Below are 19,028 nucleotides of genomic sequence, written 5' to 3' on the forward strand. Positions count from 1 at the left end.
ATTCATGCGGAGGACGTTGAGCCCCATGCACAGGCAGACGTGAACACCTGCATCCTTACGCTACAGTTTGAAGGCAGCAGGTGAAACACACACAAGTATGAAATACTAAACATGACTGATGCACAGTGCTGGTATTGTAACGAGTCCAGAGGGTTGGGAGGATGAGGCTTTAAAGTGTCACATGCCCACCTTGTCGCGGCATAGGCTCTCTATGAGAGCGTCCGCCTCCTCCATCCTGCCATACATGACCATCGCGATTCCCACTGCCAGCCCACGCAGGATTTTTTCATGCTGGGTCTCTTGGGCATAACCCACCATGTCCTCAATGGCCTGAGCGGACTTGGAGCCCAGCATGACCAGACCAAGAGCCAGGCCTGCAGCCTCTCCTATAAACATACACATGCAAAACAATGTGGTCGAGTTAACAAGGAGTTATTGCTGCCATTCTGCAACATTAACAGTAACACCTTCAAATCCAAACCTTGTTTCAATGAGCGACTAGTGGGAAATAAACAAAACATGATGATGATAATGATAATAATGTATTCATAATATCTGTAGTGGGTGATGTGGCTGAAGTCACTTGCCTGTAACTGCATCATCTTGGTAGAGGTTTGATTTGAGGAGATCGTACACATCCTGTCGGGCAGTCCCAAGCGCAGCCAGCCCGAGACCAAGAGCACCACCATGACGGACGATCTGCACGACAGAAAGCAAAAGACTTTAAACTTCTGTTTACTTCAACATCAATAATGGCTCCGTTTACGCCCGACTCAGAGGATTAATATATGGCTCGCAGTTTTTAACCCCATGAGCTTAGGCCGGCTTCAACAAAGCCGGCCGTGACTGCTAGAGCCCACACAGATCAGCCATTCACACATATAGTGTTTGTGCTGCAGAACAGGAGGGAGGGGGTATAACAGTCCCCACTTATAAGCAAGACATCCTTTCTCAAGAAATATCAGCCTGACTTGAAGACAATTTGTACAAAGAAGAGGCTTCTACCTTCAGCCGACGTCTGACTTAAAGCCTGTAGATCTATCAGAATCGTAAAGATGGGCAAAATATGGGTATCGTGATACACAATATGCTTTTGTGTGTCTATTATGGAGATAATCAGCTTAAAAAACAGAGACCAGCTCACTTCACTACAAAGAGTGCAAGCAGTCCTGTTTAAGTGAATGAAGGGCAGCACATTTTGAATAAAAATCACTGCACTAAGTATAACAGTATAATCTCTGGATTAGGGCTGTAGCATTGGATCATTTTAGTAATCAAGCAAGTATTTTACCAATCCTTCCATCCATTAATGGAGTAATCAGATAAAACACGGTTGCCTTATTAAAGAGTTTATATAGATGCATATATGATGTGTGTGTGTGTGTGTAATATATATATAACTCTTTAATAAGGCAACCGTGTTTTATCTGATTACTCAATTAATGGATATATATATCCTTTTCACATTTTCCTTTTTTATGCAGTTAATCATGGTGCAGCTGTTCACACAAAGCTGTATACTTTATTGACTTACTTTATTTGTGTATTCTAAATAAATAAAATCAATCTCTCTCTCATATTCATATATATATATATATAAATAAATAAACATACATATATATATATATATACAGTGAGTCCAAGAAGTATTTGATCCCTTGCTGATTTTCTTCGTTGGCCCACTAATAAAGACATGATCATTCTATACTTTTAATGGTAGATGTATTCTTACATGGAGAGACAGAATATTAAAAAGAAAATCCAGAAAATAAATCTAAGGAATATATATTAATTGATTTGTATTTCATGGAGTGAAATAAGTATTTGATCCCTTAGTATTCATTAGCAGTTCTGGCTTTTACAGACCAGTTAGACACTCCCAATCAACTTGTTACCTGACCTGAAGCCACCTGTTCTCACTAATCACTTGTGTGAAAAACACCTGTCCACAGAATCAGACAGATCACACAGATTTCAAGTCTCCAACATGGGTAAAACCAAAGAGCTGTCACAGGACCTCAGAGTCAGAATTGTTGACCTTCACAAAGCTGGAATGGGCTACAAAAAGATTAGTAAGGTGTTGGATGTGAAAGTAACAACTATTGGTGCAATTATCAGAAAGTTTAAAGAGTATAACATGACAATCAACAGACCTCGGCCCGGTGCTCCAAAGAAGATTTCGCCTCGTGGGGTGGCAATGATGCTGAGAACAGTCAGAAATCGTCCTGCAACCACTCGGCAGGAGTTAGCAAATGACCTGAAGGCAGCTGGGACCACAGTTTGCAAGGAAACAATTGGCAACACTTTGCGCAACAATGGATTCACATCCTGCAGTGCCCGAAAGGTACCCCTGCTGAAGAGAGCACATGTGGAGGCGCGCCTCAAGTATGCCAATGATCATTTGAAAGATGAACCAAGTTATTGGGAGAAGGTTTTGTGGTCAGACGAGACCAAAATTGAACTTTTTGGCCTCAACTCCACCCGCCATGTGTGGAGGAAGAAAAATGCTGCCTATGACCCCAAGAACACTGTGCCCACCGTCAAGCATGGAGGTGGAAGCATAATGTTTTGGGGGTGTTTCTCTGCCAAGGGTACAGGGCTACTTCACCGCATCACTGGGAAGATGGATGGAGCCATGTACCGCACAATCCTGAGGGACAACCTCCTCCCCTCTGCCAGGGATCTGAAAATGGGCCGTGGTTGGGTCTTCCAACATGATAACGACCCTAAACATACAGCAAAGGCAACAAAGGATTGGCTCAAGAAAAATCACATTAAGGTCATGGAGTGGCCCAGCCAGTCGCCAGACCTCAATCCGATCGAAAATCTATGGAGGGAGCTGAAGGTCAGAGTTGCCAAGCGACAGCCCACCAACCTTCATGATTTAGAGAGGATCTGCAAAGAAGAGTGGGCCAAAATTCCCCCTGGTGTGTGTGCTAAACTTGTGGTTAACTACAACAAACGTCTCACCGCTGTGCTTGCAAACAAAGGCTTTGCCACTAAGTATTGAGTGTGTTTGGCAAGAGGGATCAAATACTTATTTTCCTCATTGAAATACAAATTAATTAAAATATATTCTTTAAAATTATATTCTGGATTTTTGTCTTGATATTCTGTCTCTCCATGTTAGAATATATCTACCATTAAAAGTGCAGAAGGATAGTGTCTTTATTAGTGGGCAAACAAAGAAAATCAGCAAGGGATCAAATACTTCTTGGACTCACTGTATATATATATATATATATATATATATATATATATATATATATAAATAAACAGACACAAATTACTAGGCCTCACTATCATATTGCAGGTGCACAAGACTTGTTGTTTTTTTTTTAAATGTATTAACGATATAGTAAATACAGCCCTGTCACGCTGACCACACTGATTCATGTACTACTAGTCTTAATCTCGATTGGCAATCCCACCAATTTCCGCTATTGGGGACCCAACACTGTTCATCAGAATTTTGTCACTTTACACAGGTTTACAGGTGAGTGAAAACTTGGGTGCATAGTCTCTCACAGTAACACAAAAAAAAAAGAACACAAACTTACATTAACTTATACCACACACACACACACACACACACACACACACTTTACAATATCGCACTGGTAAAAGCAGTTAATTATATAGGTTTGATATAATCTGAATGTTATGAACTAGCCTCTAATCACTGCCATCATGAGCCAAATGCATAAAACAATAGACTGTAGAGATGACTGAAGTTCATGTGAAGCTTAAGCAGACAGGGGTAGGCAGACAGGCTGGCACAGCGAGCTGAACTGAGAAGGACTGATCTTCCCCATTCGCAGCAGGGAAGGGCACAATCGCAGTATTTACAGCAATTCTGGTTGTTAATGTGGCTTACAAACGATAAACGCATTTACACGTGTAGCATCTGGCCAAAATTTGTCCGAGCCCTCGGTTTCAGTGATCAGAATTCAATTTGTTTTAAACGCGTCTGGGGAGCAATTACAGCTGCATTTTTACACGTATAATCCCCATCTGGATATAATCCCAATCCTCCAAACACACGAAACGACCAAGTGAAAACAGGTTCAATTGGAAAATCAGCTTGGACACTCACGTCATTGCTGGCGTTCTTCAGCTGACTGAGGAGGTAATCGATGATGTCTCCTCCGTGGTTGGCATGGATCAGCCCGAGGGCATAAAGACCTCCTCCTTCCTGGTAGGCTGAGCCCGGTGAGGTGTCTTTGGGCAGGTAAGTGGCCATCAGTTGCAGGGCCTCTTTCTCATGACCCTAAAAAAATAAAATAAGAGCATGGAGAAAAAGAGCCACGCTTAATTTACCTGCGTGCAAATCCTTCCTGAATAAATTAACGGGACAAACCACACTGCTTACTCTGTGAATGACGCCAAGACTTGCTGTGGCTGTGAACTTGGCCCAGTTTGTTGCTCTTGCGAGCCACTCCAGATTTTCTCTAAAAATAAAAGAAGGTATTTATTTTATACTCTTTGGTGAAAATCCAGAAGTAGTGTTTATGTAAACGTAACCCCAGCATGATCCATTTATCCCAAGCATTCACTGCTACACAACATACTGCGTACTTATAAATACAACAGTACCAGAGTATTTTATTTTATATATTATACAGATGGTAAATAGATTGTAAATAATAGTCCACATTTTATTTATTTATTTATATATATATATATATATATATATATATATATATATATATATATATATATATATATATATATATATATATATATATATATATATATATATATATATATATATACATACACACACACACACACTTTTTTTATTTATTCAAATTTGTATATATCTATGCATACATCAGCTATCTACATATCATATTTCCGTTGGTGCACAATGCTACTATTTCCACTTCAGGTAGATGTCAAAAGCACCTTGTTGCCTTGCACTTGTACTGAGCAATGACAAATAAGGGGAATCTTTCTTTCCATCTTTAATGAATCACAGTGCTGTAGAACAGTGAGAACCCAGTAACATGAAAGGTGGTCTTACCTGAGAAACTGGTCACTTGTGGTTCCCGTGTGCATGAAAGAGTTTGCTATGACTGTTGCTGTGTGGCATACTGAATTTCGTACTGCATCCTAAAAAGGCACAAATACAAAGAGGTAAGCAATATTCCTGCACCTACTAAAGCAAAATACTCTCTTAAAGAGACAACAGGAGTCTTATTTTCTTATTTGCACTTGAAACAATCAGCAAATTATGTAACTTGATTAGGAAAGCAACACCTCTTAAACCCAATAAGGTCCCCTTTGTAGGCTATATATATATATATATATATATATATATATATATATATATATATATATATATATATATAAAATATTCAGAGGTCAAAGCTTAGAGAGCCTACAAAGGGGACCTTATTGTAGACACATACATACACACACACACACAAAATGGACAAAAGTACTGGGACACATTCTCACTGATTATTTCTTCTGAAATCAAGGGATTTTTTTATTATGTAAAATTATTCTTGTTATCATTATAAATACAACTACTATTATTACTAATAATAAACATATATGTTGATTCTGCTTGTGCTGGAGCAACATTCTCTACTGTCCAGGGAAGACTTTGTACCAGATTTGGGAGCACTGCTGTGAGGATTTCATTCATCACAGTTCTTCCAGTGCTCCACAGCTCAATGCTGGGGGGTTTATACCCCTCTAGCCCTCACCTGGCATTAGGCAGCATGGTGCCAATAGGTTCATGTTTGTTTATCTGCTTCAGAGAGCCCTATTCTATTGGCAGTACTTCTCTAAGGGACTAGACAAGGTGTGGGTGTGCATTTGCCCATGTGTGTCAGCAATGGGTGCAACTTCAAGTCCTAAACAGCCCTAAAAAGAATCACAGGGCACTTAAAACTGCTCACCTTTGTGTTTTTGAGGATCATTAGGTCTGTGTTGTTGTTTCGAATGAGGAACTGAAGATGGAGCTCGATGGCCATTTCGCCGCTGAGAATCTTGATCATTTTTGAGTTCTGATCCTTTGGCTCATCCTTCTTTTGAAAGAGGAAACACAGGCACCAGTGAAACAGGGACCAGCTAGAACCTAACCCATGAAAACATTCAACCGTCACATGTCCTACATGCAGTTCAAACTGTGATCTACAGTGCATGATCTACTGGCAAGAGCCATGAAAGCAAAAGTATGTGGTGTTCGACATAATTACCCCATCTGCTGCTTTCCCGGCAGGAGAACTGCCAGCCTTGTCATCGGTCTCCATGGCATCACTAAAACAGGTCAACATTCGCAGTGTAAACAAACAGGGGAAGATGCTGCATTCACACTCTGAAGGGACTGAATTGAAGTGACTAACCAGAAAGGAAACCACACACTGGCTAACATTACTGCTAAGAGCTTTAAAACACACCCCAATCATGGTTTAACTGTCAATAAGCAACATTAAAAATGAATCACAGAAAAGAAGAGGGAGTCAAAACTGTAAATAATAATCATCAGAGAATAATAACCAGAGAATTCCTTCCAAAATATGAACAGGAAGCCTTTCTAAAATATGCCAAAGAAGTGGCATAGAGCCCCCCACCCCCTCAAAAGACCAGTCCATTCAGCCTGTCCCCAAAAAATACTGTTAATTTCTTTCTCAGCATTGTGTGGTGCTTCACATTATTTATGGATTTATGAAAATCTGCTTAATCAGGGTGCAATTGTGCATCTCTGCCTAGAAATCAGATATTTCTTCTTAATGCAGCGTTATATGACCACATCACTTTTTTGTCCCTCTATGATGAGGGAGGAGTGTAATTCACTTGTATTCCACTGTCATTAATACAAATCATGCTTTGAACGCCCCCTCATGGCCAGCTGTATATGTGTCATGTGACTGAGGCGGTACAGCACTATCGTAGGATTTTACTCTAATACTAATACACTAATTATTGAAATACTCAACTACCCCACAGCATGAAATATAATATCATTGCAATCACACAGTGCGAGTGTGTGGTATTTTAAGGCCTTATGAGGCCGTGAACCAGCGGAGTCTGAGAGACACTTGATCCACAACCATGCAGGGACGGCGAATAGAGCTTACTCTGCCAAACACTTTCACATTCATAAACCTTCTAAAGACGTTAACAGGTTTACCTGTTGTGTTTGGCATGATATATAAACAGTTTTTATACACTTCAACTGTTAGATTAGCATTTTTAGTAAAACAAGCCAATGTTAACCTACAAAAGCAGGTCTTTTAGGTTTCTATTTAAAAAAAATTAAAAAGGCAGTAACTGCACTTTGAGGCAAACTGAGTTTCATATATTGTGATATATATTTTCACTTTCAGCTAACACACTTTTAGCTCCCATATAACCTAAAAGTATCTTGGCTAAAAATGAATAAGCTTTAATCTCAAAGTTCCAGTCATGCAAAAATAAATAGTTACATAAATATCCTACTGAAACCACCACAATCATTAGAAATTCTTTGATCTACAGTTTGATAAACCACCCAGCCCTAATCCACAATATTTATCACAATGTTTTGAGATGTAAAGAAAATGCACCAGTAGGCAGATTTTAAAAACTGCCATCCAAACTCTCCCATACTGAGTACTGCGATTTTAATAAATTACACCCAACTGTCTTCGTAATAAAATGTGGTCAGCACTTTATGCAAGAATTGGTATTTTTTGCTCCAGGGCTCTCCCTAGAGCTGGGAAGTGGAATTTGTGCTATGAGACACACCTAAAAAACATATGAAATATGATACAGAGCATGAAGTGTTGTCCTGCCCTGCTTTCATTGAGCTTTCAGCAGCATGTTGAACCTGGAGTAGCAACGACAGCGACGGTAGTCTGCCCATTACAGCTCAGGGGAGAATCACAATAATTGAGATTGCTATTTTAATGTGAAAATGCTACATAACGCTGCTTTAATATCTCCACAACTAGGCAGGTCACATGGCTGCACTGACCACTGCATTTAATATGCTAATGCACTCTCCATCAGGTTCAAACGGTTCAAGCGTGCATTTCAGACAACTCACTCATTTACCGTTACTCCACCAGACTGAGGCTGGCAGATCGTACCGTAGATCTGGATCATGTCATGCAGCACGCCATTTGTCTTAAAAGTGGCCCTGCCTAATTTGGTCGCAACAGCTTCATCCTCTGTCCGGTGCCTACCTGTCTTTGTCCTGAGTTGGCACAGTGCCAGTGTTGGTGGAGCCTGGAACGGCTGGGATCGGGGTGCCGACGGTACGCAGGTTCTGGATGACGGAGGACAGGAACTGCTGGCTGGCGCTTTCATACAGGTCAAAGCAGATCTGATACGCCATCAGGAGGTTATCCTCCTTCACCAGCTTCTCCAGGATATCGCTCACTGCTTGAGGATCATCCAGGAATATCAGGCACTAGAGCGTAAGAGATCGAGACAGCACCACGAGGGAAATCATTTAATATTCAATGATTGACAAACTTCAGGCTTCCAAATGCGTCACCATTTGTAGCCCTGTCCATGTTAACAGATAAATGAGATATGAGCAAGTCTATTAGAGAATACTGAACTGTCCTTTAATTCTGGGGTCTGATACTTACCTGGCAAACGTTGATAAAGTCAGGCTTCTCCAGGTTCATGTAGAGCTTGACAAGGACTCTGAGCACCTCATTACGGAACTTCTTATTCTGCATCAACGTCATGCAGATCTTCAGGCTGTAGGCTAGCAGTCCACTGACGTCGTTCTGGGCATTAACAAAGAGAGCAGCCATGATGCTTTGCTACCGCCTCCATTTAAACTGTCACTCAAGGACATGAACAAACATGTAGTCATGTCCAATAAAGGCAGAGCGAACATTTGAAAGATATAGGTATTTCAGTAAACAGGGTTTCATTTATATGATCTATGTTACCAATCTTAAGGAGCTAGAAATTCCACATATTGATATTATTATTATTATTAATACAAATGTTAAACTATAAACATTAAAAGCTAAATATAAAAATATAATATTTATATAGGCAGAAATGTATGATTTTTTTTATTAAACACTTCTGGAAGGCAGCAGGGGTATGGGGCATGACAAAGGTGCAGGAGTGATGGTGAGGTAGTTAGTCATTTACAAACATGGATGTTCACACAATACAACTGCATCAGAAACCATAATAAATACTACACTCATGCTCCACAACACAGCCTATGCAAGGCAAATCTTTCAATGCATTGGTACATCCCTAAACTGTCCAACAAAAGACCTTTGTCTTCGGTCTCCCCTCAATTACATAGATCAATAATCTCCCATTTAAACCTCTGAGTTTATACACAAACTATCAGATACTCCCAGTTCTCAACTGCTCAATTAAACACCCCCTACAAAACCCATAACCATATACAATACACAAATGAACCCCCAACATCAAAACACATCATACCGACTCAAGGATGGTTTTCTCAAAGACATCCAAGCGTCTTGTCTCCAGAGCGATCCCGATGGCCTGTTTGTACTTGTGATCATCCAGGCACCGCTGGAACATCTTGTTAACAATGCCCTCCAGACGAGGATCAATGCTCTTCTTCTCTTTGTCCTCCGGCAGCTCTGCATTCTCCACGCGCAGCTTGGTGTAATGATCAATACATTTGGCTGTTGAGGAACAAAAGAGCATTCTGAGAAGGAAGCATTTGAGCAAGGTTACCCAAAGTGGGGCCACATCAGATAGCTGACAGAGGAAGGCTCCTCACCCAACGAGAGGTCAAATGTATTCCCACATTTCCCCTCCTCAGTCTAAACACTCCAAGCCATCATTACTGACTGTACTGTCCTCTGTAGAAGATAAAAGGCTGACCATGCGCCCATGAACCAACTTTAAACCTATACAACTTCTTTATTTGCATATTTAGTCTTTTCTGACCCACCATCTACGTTTTGCTTTGGCCCAAAAAGACAAAAGGTTTGTCTGCGTTAGTCTAATAATGATAACCCCATTAAAACAGCAAGGGTGAAGAAAACCATGCACTTACCAATTATCGTCTCCACATACTCTGAGTCATCAGCGACGTTGAAAAGATCTCCAGCACCCAGAGCGTAGTTCAGGGATTCTTCAAAAGCACCAAGGTGGTAAAACACTTTTGAGGCCACCAGGGCAGCGAACTCTCTGCTACGGAAAGTCTCATCTTCATATAGGACCTCGCTAGGACGGAAACAGAAAGTCAGAGCTTTAACCAGTTCAATGATGGACACCTGTTCACACAAACACACCACACACCACTCCAATTCATTCCAAAAGGTATGGGATAAGAAATGAGCTAACATTTATTACTCTACCAAGAAGTTTCTAAACTTATCGGATAAACATTCTCTGCATGTGTGTCATATCCTTGCTGATATTGACAGCCGGAAATAGCATTTGGGAAAGCGTTGAGAGTGTATACAAATCGCTCAAATAGTCAAACATGACATTTAGAAGCCACAAGGGATCAATCACCCATGCTTGAATATCTAAAAAAAATAATAATAATAATAATAATAATAAAAACAAACCAAATCCACACTAATGCTAAACAGTCTACTTACATTTTGCCTACAGACTCTGAAATCTCTGCCCAGAAGTCATTGACGATGGAGTTCAGCTTGTGGAGTGCAAACTCCTGCAGACAAGAGAAAAACAACACGGTTATACTGCATCCAGCATAAAAACACTTTAGTAGTGTGTCTAATCAGAAACTGTGTGGATTTTAATCATAAAAACTCCATAAGCTTGTAATTATGTATTCATTTGTCCCATTACAATTCCATCAGACACTCCCTCCCGTGAGGTAATGCTGTATGTAAACAGGATTGTGCAATGCTGTTACCTTCAGCTGCGGCTCATCCTCGTCCAGGAGGGATATGATCCCAGCTGCAGAAACAACAACAACAACAACAAAAACCACAGGTCATGAGCTTGAACACACACTTGCAAAGACATTTACTTCCAAGATAGGATCACCTCTAAAAGTGACAGAAATATAGAGACACTGGGGCCAGACTCAGATGTGCACATTTGGCCTCAGAGGAGCAGAATGAGTGACTCTGAGCTACTGCGTTAAAATGAACCGTCCGGCCACAGGGAACGGGCTGCCCAGCCGGCCCCTGTGGCCGGACGGTTCATTTTAACGCAGTAGCTCAGAAGATGAGAAGATGAAGATGATATATGAAGATGAGACTTTCCGTAGCAGAGAGTTCGCTGCCCTGGTGGCCTCAAAAGTGTTTTACCACCTTGGTGCTTTTGAAGAATCCCTGAACTACGCTCTGGGTGCTGGAGATCTTTTCAACGTCGCTGATGACTCAGAGTATGTGGAGACGATAATTGGTAAGTGCATGGTTTTCCTCACCCTTGCTGTTTTAATGGGGTTATCATTATCAGACTAACGCAGACAAACCTTTTGTCTTTTTGGGCCAAAGCAAAATGTAGATGGTGGGTCAGAAAAGACTAAATATGCAAATAAAGAAGTTGTATAGGTTTAAAGTTGGTTCATGGGCGCATGGTCAGCCTTTTATCTTCTACAGAGGACAGTACAGTCAGTAATGATGGCTTGGAGTGTTTAGACTGACGAGGGGAAATGTGGGAATACATTTGACCTCTCGTTGGGTGAGGAGCCTGTTGTGGCCCCACTTTGGGTAACCTTGCTCTAACGCTTCCTTCTCAGAATGGGCAGCCCGTTCCCTGCGGCCGGACGGAGCGCAGTGCCCAGGGTGCCACAGGGTGCCACAGGGAATGGGCTGCCCAGTATTTGCTAGGTGTCAGTCAGCATAAGGCTGACCAGACCCCACATCTCCTCACCCAACAAGAGCTCCAATGCATTTCCACTCCTCAGTCTAAACACCTGAAGCCTACAGGAGGACAGTGCACCTGACCATGCACCTATGACCCGTGCAGCTTCAACCCTATACAATCTCTATCAGCAAATGTCTTGTATTACATGTTGCTTTGGCCCAAAAGACGAAAGGTTGATCCTCGTTAATCCAATAACGATACCCCCTTAAACCAGCAAGGCCAATAATCGTCTCCTTGCTCCCCCTTAAACGTCCTAAACGTCCCCGCTACATCATTTAGGGCCCAGCAAAAGACTAAAATAAGACACTGGTAAGAAATACCACGACTTCTGTATCAGTACAGCTACAATCCGAGGTGTTTGGTGCTGTAAATCTCTGTGTTTACATGCCACCGGCAGCTCGTGTCACATTGCCGGAGCTCTGTTAGCATCGCTAGCACAACAAGCTAGCAGAGGATGCTAGCTAAGCTAAATGACTCGGTTCGTTGTAAACATAAGGCTTAAACACACTCTAGCTAGCTATCTTTTATAGCTTATTAACAGAGCGATACGGTAAGAGTAATGTCTGTGTATTTAATCAAACAGGACGAGGATATTCAGCTATGCTAGCTATGCTAACTATGCTAACTAAGTTAGCATAGCTAGCTAGCCCGGTCCGTGTGACTCAGCTGAATCAGTTGTCCAGTCGCTCACCGGCTGAAGTGATCATCCTGCAGTCCGAGTGTTATTCCCCCTCTGATTGACACGGGTTCTTGTGGACGGAGCAGCACAGACCAAGAAAAATGACCAGAAAACGCAAAGAACCCAAAAAGTTAAGCAGTCTGTCCGCAGAGACGCGCCTCGCCGCAGCGCCGCTTCACCAGCTACATACAATGAAGCCGGGTCCTCGGCAGGGCTGCCCTGTACCCCACTCACACATGCACTTACATTTGCACACAAAGCTTATAGCTACATACATGTAAATTAATTAATTAATTCTGATTCTAATAATAATAATTGTAATAATTCCCCATTAGAAATGAATTGGATTTCCCATGTTGTGTATTTTCAGGTAGGCATCAGCGTGGAAAGCCCATTACGCTGCGTTATGTACGAGCAGACAGCGCCACACAGCGGCTACCTACCTTAAACAACTGCAGCCCCTAAACTGGTCTAAGCTGGTCTGTGATGGTCAAAAAACAAGCAGCTGGTCATCCAGGCAAAAACATGCCCTATGGTGGTAAGCAAGCTGGTTAAGCTGGTTGACCAGCATAGCCCATGTGTTCAGTTTGGGCTTGATGGCTTGCTGGTAAACTGGTTTCAGACAGTCTAAGATGGTCTTTGATGGTCAAGGTGGTCATCCAGGTTAGGACATGCCCTATAGGCCACAAGCTCAGTCACACTGCTGCGCCCACTCACACTGCACTGTATTCACACCCATCCAGTGTCTTTGGTACAGAGTAATGCGAATCTTTCAGATTAAAGGTAAAGGTGCACGTATTTGTCACTGTACAGCGAAATGTGTCCTCTGCATTTAACCCATCTGTGGTAGTGAACACACACACACACACACACACACACACACACACACTAGTGAACTAGGGGCAGTGAGTACACACACACCCGGAGCGCCCGGGGAGCAGAGAGGGTAAAGGGCCTTGCTCAAGGGCCTAACAGTGGCAGCTTGCCGAGCCCGGGAATCGAACCCACAACCCTGTTATCGATAACCCGGTGCTCCAACCGCTGAGCCAGCACTGCCCCAGATTATATCAAACCTGTATTTTTAAATTGCTAAATGCAATTAGAGTCTGTATAGTGTGTGTGTGTGTGTGTGTGTGTGTGTGTGTGTGTGTACTCACTGCCACTAACATGTGTGTGTGTTCACTACCAGATGGGTTAAATGCGGAGGACACATTTCACTGTACAATGACAAATACATGCACCTTTACTTTAGTATGTGTATGTTAGTAAATTAACCTCTTGAGACCCTGCGTCCTCATATGGGGACAGTACATTTCTGCTTCTCTGCACCATTAAACTTTTTTAACAACTTTGACCTCTTGACCTCATATGAGGACATTGTTTTTTTTTTTTTTGACTAGGTTTAGTTTTTATACTTGTTTTATAATCCCAAATAGTAAAATAAAAAATGCACACCAAGCAAAAATCCGGGTTTTAGGAGTTTAATGTGTATATATTCAGTATTTCTATTTTCTAAATATCTGTGATCTTTTTTAACTCACCTTCACACCTGTGTAATGTGACGTGGTAATAAACCTGATTTGATTGAGTGGTAAGCAAGCTGGTAAAGCTGGTTAAGATGATTAAGCTGGTTGACCAGCGCAGGCCCATGTGTTCAGTTGACTGACTTTGATGAAGTAGCTGTTCTGTCAGCCAGACCAGCCTGTCACACTGCTTGCATAGTTTGGTCAAGCTGGTCAGCCAACCAGTCAGGCTAGTCAACAAGCTTGGTCAGGCTGGTCATGCCGGTAATCCAGCTGAATTGTTAAACTTAAAAACCTTAAAAGACCCTATGCTGGTCAAGAGCTAAACTGGCCAGTCAGCTTGACCAGCCTATCCTCACAGCAGGGCTGATTTGCAGTAGTAATTTGCAAAAGTATTCAATTCAAGAGATACAGCTGGATTAAAACAGCCATTTCCTTTGTTATTTTAATAGAGCAAAGGCCAAAACTACAGAACATAAAATACACAAAGCCTGATACATTTTAAACAGTTAATCTTTATTTAAATCTTCTAGAAATCATATTTTTTGTGACGATGCAACAAATGAAATGTCTGGAATACACAGAGAATAGCACAAGTAATATAAAAATACTAGTTATAAGAATTAGCAAAACTTGAGTTCATTACAAAAATACTGCAGAAAAGTAAAAGAGTACAAATAAACTCCAGCCTCAATACAGTACATTCATTAGACACTACCAGCCTACAGTAATGCAGCTCTAAACAGGACTCAGCCATCAACACTCGGACACGGTTAGGCTGGAGTCGGTGGTTTTGAGATCTTCTCAGCCACTGATTAGGCCTAGTCTTAGTCTTATTCTTAGTAAGTTGCAATGCCAGAGGAGAATCACCACTGGAAAATGACCCCATATGTTCCCGATGTGCTGTGATATGTCTAAATTCCTCTAAACTGACCTCACTCAGGGAGATCACATGCTCATCTAGATTTGAGAACTCTGTTAAAGGGCCCATGTCCCATATTTTCTAACGTCTTGTTCTCCTGTTGACGTTTATGTGGGCTTATCATAATTCATTTTACATTACTATACCCTTAGCCCTAAGGATAACCAGGCTGCTTGCGATTCACTGTGTCTTTAAGATTGATATGTTTAAAAACAAACAAACAAACAAACAAACAAAAAACTCTGTTGTGATTGGCTATGCCTCATTCAGAAAGCAGTTCAGGCTGAAACACTCCTTATAACATCATCTTACCGACATATATTTCAGCTTAGTTTATGAATATGACCTCCACTGTCTGGGAAGTGAACTGTATGTTATTGCTAATTTAGGTTTTCCATGATCTGGCTCCTTTAACGAGAGTCCACTTTACCAGATTTCAAAAAGTAAACAAAAATTAACAGTGATTCACAGATAATTCACACCAACAGAATCAGTCAGGTAGCAATACTTTAAAAAGTGTACAAAAAGAATAAAACTGGTGGTGCAGTTGACGTCTCTTTTAATCAGACACAGTGATTATCAGCAGCTTACAAACAAAGATTTCCCCACATCTTCGTTTAAGGCTTCACCTGAGAGTAAACACGGAGGAGGACAAGGTTTGAGGTCACTCAGCAATATGTGAATGGAGTAACGATCATTCCAATCAATGCATTTCCAATATGTAAAAGATTGTAAACAAGGCTAAGGACATTCAACAATCCTTAAAGGGAAATCCCACTGTCTAAAGTTCTGCCGAATTCAGTGACTGAGATGTGAATAGAAATTCAGAGTTGGGTTTGGTGTGAAATGGTTAGTTGTGGAGAAACTTGGTGGTGGTGGTGGTGATAGGAGCCAGGGATTGCAATGACTGCAACTACCACTGACCAAACTCTGCGGTGAAGCTACAAGCTGATGAAGGTAAAATAGCTCAGAAACTGAGAAAACAACATGAATGTATCTTTAAAAAAATATATGTTTTAGACTCAAAATCTTCTGAAAACTATGGCTAAGCAGTGTCCCAGGCATCAGCAGAGTGTATTCACAACCATTACATGTAATTCTGTACTTTTAGAGGCATTAAACTCGGGTGTCGGACGTCTGGTTCCAATCACCACCATTGTGAGCATTTCTAACGCAGTAAGTTCTTCCAAAAACGAAGCATTTCACAACAACCCAATTCAAATAACTTTGCTTAGATCGCAACCCTGAATTTATGCAGAGATTTTAAACACTTAGTGTAATTCCCCTTTAAAAGTTCTGTTGTCTAATAAATCACAGCAGGTTTACAGTGTGCGTATTTCACAGGTCCAGTGGTCGTTTTGTACGTTAGTACCCCGGCTCTCATAAACGTGGCTCAGCTCGTGCCTGCAGGGGGATTCCTTCCTCTGTGCTTTCTGTGTTACCTACAGGAACGACACATCTTCATTAAGTGAGCAGCGAGAGCACAAGCGTTTAATGTGACGTAGATGCAGCATCCTCACCAGCTCACCTTTATGTACCTGACTATTTGAAGAGTTGTCGGCTCGGTCTCTCCGTCCTCTTCTAAACCACTGTCGCAAAGACCACAGCAAGTGGCCCTTTTGGCCCGGGACGTTATCTGCAGCGATAACGACACACAGAGAAAACAATCAACAAAGAGCAAATTGTTTGGTTTTATGAAAGTAATCCTGTGTTGAGAAATGAATTTCCCCACTGGCTTCCTACGCCCGAGGAAACGCTCCAAATCTTGTGACTAAAACCCTAAAACCTGGCCAGATGTACTAGCTTGAGTAAAAGACATCCACTATACAGGAGATATAATATCATACATGCATAAAACACACACACACACATATTATATAATATATATATATATGGCTTCCTATATGAGTGTGTGTATGTATATTATATACACACACACATATATATATATATATATATATATATATATATATATATACATTCATAATGTGTGTGTGTGTGTGTGTTATGTATGTGTGTGCGCATGTGTGATCTTCTGTATAGTCAATGTCTTTTAGTTGAGCTTGTACATTTGGCCAGGTTTTAGGGTTTTAGTCAAGATTTGGAGAGTTTCCTCAGGCATAGGAAGCCATATATATATATATATATATATATATATATATATATATATATATATATATATATATATATATATATATATATATATATATATATATATATATATATATATACACACATACACACACACACACACACACACATAAACTATACAATTTTACAAATATATTTTACAAATAATACTTTTTCACCATTCCTAGAGAAAGAGCCATAGCTGTTCTCAGTTTAATGCCTCTAAAAGCTCCCTTTACAGAAAGTTATTACACCTAATCCTTATGATTACACTGCCTGATGCCTGAGACACTGACCATGCTGACATGCTTTTGGCCTAAAACTAGGCAATTTTTTGTGGTTGTTGTTGTTGTTGTTATTGTTGTTTGGGCCTAAATCAAATCCAGTATTACTAGAATGCAACTTTATAAAAGTAGAATATCTACTTTAAAGTGTGCTGGTCTAACAGGCTAGTCCCAATACAGCGATCCAATACAACAAGAACACAATTCCATTATGTAGAGCTGGACGATATGGTCAGAATACTACAATCACGATACACAAAGTTATCACGACTAAAAACATCAGTATCTACAGATTCTTATAAACTACTATTCAGATCCTCTCCTGTACTGAATACAGTGATTTATACTCAACATCCGCTGCTCTTCATCTAATGAACCCAGTCTAATTACACTGTTAGTAATGAAACCTGCAGCTGATCAGTGTTTATTAAGCACTAACAGTCTCCTCCTCCATATGATTAGAGAAGCTTATTGTGTCTCACGATAACTGCATTTACCACGATACGATAAAATATGGTCATATTGCCCAGCTCTGATACTGTGTATTGTGTTTTGGTAATCCATTCAAGGTGGAGGGATACATGTAGGGTGCTGTGGAGCAAAATAGTTCCTGAAGATTTGTCACTTTCCTACCATCCTTAAGATTTCACATAAACCTCAGAAGAAGACGTGTGTAGGTTCACAGGTGGGTTTGGATGGTAAATTAAATGGCTATATTTATTAATAATAATAATAATAATAATAATAACAATAATAATAATCACTCATTACATTACCTGTGGCCAGGGCAGAAAGCACAGCTTTGCAGACATGCCTCCTGATGGCCTGCACTCCATCCTGCGATTTAGGGACAAAATGTCCAGCCCATATGGAGTCATGTGGATGGCTACTGAACACTGACCTCAGCATCTGCTCCAAGAGCTCCACCGACTCCCCGGTTTCTGGACTTTCACAGTGGGCATGAACCAGTCCGAGCAGAGCGGGCCAAGCCCCATGACCTACTGTCCTGGCCTTGACATCCTTCAGCACCTCCCTCACACACACATGGTTGGCTTTATCATGGACATAACTGTGTCTGAATATGAATATGACTAAGGCACAGTGCATTGCTCTCCCCTTATCAGATTTAGCCCTCATACTTGCACCCGGCTCTGGCCTGCGCTGCTGACCCTCTGACCCGGGACAGCAGTCGGACTTGATGCCCCCGTTGCTGTTGATTTCTCCATGCAGGTCGTCCACAGGCAACACATCAGCTATGAACTCCTTCATCAGGCTGCACTTGCACTCCCCATCCTTTCTGTTCACGTCGCCCACCAAGTAAACATTCCCCCTCCCTCCGATCTGCTTCAGGATTTGCTGGAATTCCTCCTCCTCCTCCTCCTCCGGTGGAAAGGGGACTCTTTTTAGCTGCAGATCTGAAGCCATGACTCCGAACGGGCCACAGTTCTCCTCTTCACGCACAGCAGAGTCACTTTTACAGGATTAAGTCTCACACTGGCGACCTAATCCGCTCCAGTGCACGATTATGAGGCTGGAGCCACGCCCCGTCCACCAATACGAGCGCTGCTCGCAAGAATGAATCACTAGCCAATCAGAGCGCGGCGAGGGCGGGGCTTTCCCGAAAACCGGTGTGCTAAAAACGCCTGAAAAGCGGTGGGGAATGAAAAACACGCGTTATTGCG

General features: G+C 41.4%; 2 protein-coding genes across 2 annotated transcripts in view; both read right to left on the reverse strand.

Moving 5' to 3' along the window:
* The window catches only part of psmd1 (proteasome 26S subunit, non-ATPase 1), a 64,170-nt gene extending 51,479 nt beyond the window's left edge, over positions 1 to 12,691 (reverse strand). The window contains exons 1-14 of the mRNA XM_072660823.1: positions 12,500 to 12,691; positions 10,847 to 10,890; positions 10,566 to 10,639; positions 10,013 to 10,182; positions 9,427 to 9,635; positions 8,595 to 8,738; positions 8,184 to 8,410; positions 6,213 to 6,273; positions 5,913 to 6,041; positions 5,027 to 5,115; positions 4,373 to 4,451; positions 4,097 to 4,270; positions 588 to 699; positions 190 to 386 (exon numbers count right to left, since the gene is read on the reverse strand). Coding sequence (XP_072516924.1) covers positions 190 to 386; positions 588 to 699; positions 4,097 to 4,270; positions 4,373 to 4,451; positions 5,027 to 5,115; positions 5,913 to 6,041; positions 6,213 to 6,273; positions 8,184 to 8,410; positions 8,595 to 8,738; positions 9,427 to 9,635; positions 10,013 to 10,182; positions 10,566 to 10,639; positions 10,847 to 10,890; positions 12,500 to 12,515 — 1,725 coding nt within the window. The 5' untranslated portion in view covers positions 12,516 to 12,691. The remainder of the gene's footprint in view (positions 1 to 189; positions 387 to 587; positions 700 to 4,096; positions 4,271 to 4,372; positions 4,452 to 5,026; positions 5,116 to 5,912; positions 6,042 to 6,212; positions 6,274 to 8,183; positions 8,411 to 8,594; positions 8,739 to 9,426; positions 9,636 to 10,012; positions 10,183 to 10,565; positions 10,640 to 10,846; positions 10,891 to 12,499) is intronic.
* A 1,916-nt stretch (positions 12,692 to 14,607) lies between these two features.
* Positions 14,608 to 18,813, reverse strand: LOC140538112 (uncharacterized protein C2orf72). The gene is made up of 3 exons (XM_072660542.1): positions 18,123 to 18,813; positions 16,461 to 16,568; positions 14,608 to 16,374 (listed from the first exon to the last, which is right to left on the reverse strand). The coding sequence occupies exons 1-3, from the start codon at positions 18,769 to 18,771 to the stop codon at positions 16,313 to 16,315; spliced, it is 819 nt and encodes a 272-aa protein (XP_072516643.1). The 5' UTR covers positions 18,772 to 18,813; the 3' UTR covers positions 14,608 to 16,312.
* Between the last annotated feature and the right edge of the window lie 215 nt (positions 18,814 to 19,028).

This window comes from Salminus brasiliensis, chromosome 17 (assembly GCF_030463535.1).
Source record: "Salminus brasiliensis chromosome 17, fSalBra1.hap2, whole genome shotgun sequence".
NCBI lineage: Eukaryota > Metazoa > Chordata > Actinopteri > Characiformes > Bryconidae > Salminus > Salminus brasiliensis.